The sequence below is a fragment of the Metarhizium robertsii genome, assembly GCF_000187425.2.
Source record: "Metarhizium robertsii ARSEF 23 chromosome Unknown MAA_Scf_8, whole genome shotgun sequence".
Taxonomy (NCBI): domain Eukaryota; kingdom Fungi; phylum Ascomycota; class Sordariomycetes; order Hypocreales; family Clavicipitaceae; genus Metarhizium; species Metarhizium robertsii.
The window spans coordinates 86,830-90,251 of NW_011942226.1; the positions used below are offsets into that span (position 1 = coordinate 86,830).

General features: G+C 46.0%; 1 protein-coding gene across 1 annotated transcript; it reads right to left on the reverse strand.

Moving 5' to 3' along the window:
• Positions 1-2,673: 2,673 nt before the first annotated feature.
• On the reverse strand, positions 2,674-2,988 carry MAA_11427 (uncharacterized protein; the record flags this gene model as incomplete). The annotated part of the gene is made up of 1 exon (XM_011413421.1): positions 2,674-2,988. One exon carries the CDS (start codon positions 2,986-2,988, stop codon positions 2,674-2,676), a length of 315 nt encoding a protein of 104 aa, XP_011411723.1.
• Between the last annotated feature and the right edge of the window lie 434 nt (positions 2,989-3,422).

Sequence of the window (3,422 nt, forward strand, 5' to 3'; positions counted from 1 at the left end):
TTGTTTTCCTTTTTGATTCCTTATCTGTCGGGGTCTTAGGCTTCCAAGACTTATTGCATGCGTATGTTACGATTCTCCTACCACTCGATTTAGTAGTAGATTTCCGCGCGACAAACGCGAACCCTCTTGTTGCAGCCCAGGTGTTTATTGCCGTCAATAGCTCCTCACGAGATCGGTATTCATCCTCCGGCGGGAGACATTTCTCGGGGAAGACGCCGGCCTGTGTAACAGCAGAAGAAGTCCCAGTTTGGGCACTCATCATGACATCATGTACACCAGAATTTCGTTCGAAATAAATGAGGAACAACACAACACGAGTAAGGCGCGCTGTTCGCGTGTAAAAGCCTCGGCCAATCAAAACACGTTAGGCCCGCTAAAACGGTATCGCGAGCCCGGCGCCGGATGTATTCTGGCGCCTGGGCGCCGCTCCAGTGGGAGCCTTATTTGATAGATTGGCGGGAGAGCGTGCAATTAAAACGGCGCTAAATGTTAGATACACCGGGGTTATTCAGATTCACGATGGGTTATGTAATAATCGATTCATAATCTTATGAATTTATTGTTGTGTTGTTGTGTGATTGTTCTGGGAGCGGGGTTAGGCTGCAGCCCAACCCTTGATATTTGCTTCAGCCACAGCATCTATTGCAATAGCCAGAGATTGTCTTCATTAATCGACTAGACCTCGTTAATTCACTCCCCCAGCGCCAATCTAACACTAAAATGCAGAGTCGGCTATAGCAATAGTGGCGTGTGGCGGTGCAACCTGGCGGGGGAGACCAAAGTCTCCCCAGTCTCCCCGCCCGACAAGAACACACAGAAGATACAACCATCAATGGATACAATCATCAATTTTGACCTCAATAACTGACCTAACCCCGGTAGTAATTCAAGTGGGGCATCGTGAAATCTAACATTATTTTGTGGGACGCTGAGTCATGAACTGAACCCGTCAACAGCCTGTGTTACATATCTGCAGAACTCTATGGTGGGATATTAGGCAAATAACTGCAGACCCGACACAACACAGTCGGCATGGCCGACACACCCTGAAAGACAAGAATTCGGGTCCCGGCCCTTGATGCTTGTTTTTAGTAAAATGACCTTAAATTCGTCGAATTTTTGCAATTCCTATTAGCGAGGCTTTTATCGGCTGTATGAGCGATGCAGTCTCGTTTTAAAGGTGCTTCTATAACTGAATGTCGCGACAAGGTTTTACTTAGGGATGTAAAGCTTTAGATGTGTTTAGTCAAGTTGTCTGGACTGTTCAAATGGCTATTACTTAGATCGTGATGATCGTGCTTTGGCGGTTACGCGCGTCACGCGACCATAGCGAGTCGATCGGGGATTTAAAGGCTGATCATCGCTATCTACAGTAGGGGCTCGTAGCCGTTTCCTTGAGGGCTGATGATCCTGATGATCTTCTTCTTCCTCTGGAGCTTCCTGAGCCTTGCCTTCGTATTGTATCTGTGGCTGGTCCTCTTGACCTTCCTGTAGAACCTGAGAGTCGCTTCTACTGCTTGTGCTGGCGGGAAAGCTTTGACGTTGATAACCTCACGAATTACCTCCCTTTAATGTCTTCTGCAAGCTCTGCCATGGTCAATCGGGATCTTTCCTCTTCAATCACATTATTGATTATTGTGTTTGTGGGCTTTAGCCGGCTTCTTTCTTTAGATTTAATCCGAGGATTTTTTGGCTGCTGAATTGGCTGATCTTCAATAAATCGTATATCAATCCAAAGAACGGCTCTTCCATCTTCAACAGTCCAAGCGTCATTTGCATCAGAATGGAAGATTTCCTCCATTGATTCGAAAGGCTCGTGTTCGAAGGCAATAGAGATGAAAGTCCCAGTCTCTGACTTGCCAATCCTCTCAAAGAGACGCCAAATTGTATATTCGACTGATCGATCACTCGCAAAGGCAGCCCAAGGCGGATAAGGTAGTCAGAAATAAAGCTGTCCTTGGAGAGAGACCGCAGGGTCCGCCAAGGCATGACAGGAAGATCAAGGCAATCTACAAAACTATCAGTAATAGGAATCACAGGCAATGTGGCAGGCAAAATACCAAGCTGGGATGTTTTTGCGGCCTTGGAGAAGCCCTCTGTGAGGTTATAGCCGACAGAATGTAGAACTTTAATTCGGATCTTTAAGCCAATTGGATTTTCGAAAGGCGAGGCTTCTTTTACCGCTCTTGTAGCCTGTTGGCTTTACGCCTCATCTTCTCAAAATGTGAGACTTGCTTACGGTTAATTGATCGACCTATAGATGATGAGGAAGATGACGCGGGAGATCTAGACCTCGAAAGACTAGGCAGACCTCTTCCTTCCGATGAGATATAGCCGGTCATTCAGGATGACGCTCTTCGTAGGTTAGTGGTTAAGCTAACCTCGCTATCCGAGTCTCCAACGTTGATCTCTTTCGGCCAGAATTTGCCGCAGTAACCACATCTTGGCAAAGATGGATTCTCTCGTCGAATCACTTCGTGCTTCTCTCGGTTGTGGTATTCGTCGCAGAGTACACTAATCGATAGAGCCTCAGCTGGCATAATCACCACTAATAAGTATTAACAGAAGAAATGTCAAGTAGCTGTTCAATGGCAGATGAGGATACCTGGAAGAGAGGCTCTCGTGAGTGTGATGGCCATGTTGGAAAGGAGGGAATTGCGAGGACCCCTGCTCTCAGAACTCGGGATCAGCGAGGTAGTTGCGTTGAAGAAGGCGTTCGTATTCCATGGCACCACCAGTTGAGACCGGTGTCAGCTGTAGGATTGGCAGATATCCTGTTTTTTGATGTTGTTCAATAAGATCTCGTAGTTGAATAAATGCATCAACATATGGGCGCTTAAAGTCATCTTCGAAATCTAGTCGAGCCTTAAATCCGATCTCTTTAAGCCGCTGATTGCACCAAGCCTCCGTCTCTGTCGGCAGCAGGGTTTCAATGTCTACAGTCTCAAGCGGAGTTAGCATATCCCGAAGCAACTGCTGATCAGACATGTTATCGTCTTGGCTAAGAGAAACGCCCCAATTTGGGTCGTTCGTGGTGTGATACAGCGATGACTTCAATTCAAGTAAGTCAAGTTCGGGGGTGTAACTTGATTACTTGAAATAAAATCCTCTGTGAACTTACTTAACTTGATTCGACTTGATTTACTTGATACGTTAGTCAGCATTAAGCTATTGTTATAGTGCTACGTATTTGTATATCTTTATGCGAATCTCGGGAGGCAACTTCAAAATGCTAATTGTGAAAGGCCTCTAGCGAGTTGATTCAACTAGCTAGTCCCTAAGCTGTTTACTATAAAGATAAAGAAGAAAAGAAAGTCTACATACTACGTGGCATAATAATAGCGCCTTATATCTTCTAAATACGCCTCCACAGAAGGTTCTAGAGTCACCCGCTGGGGAGGTTAGTGATAGGCGGCATAGCC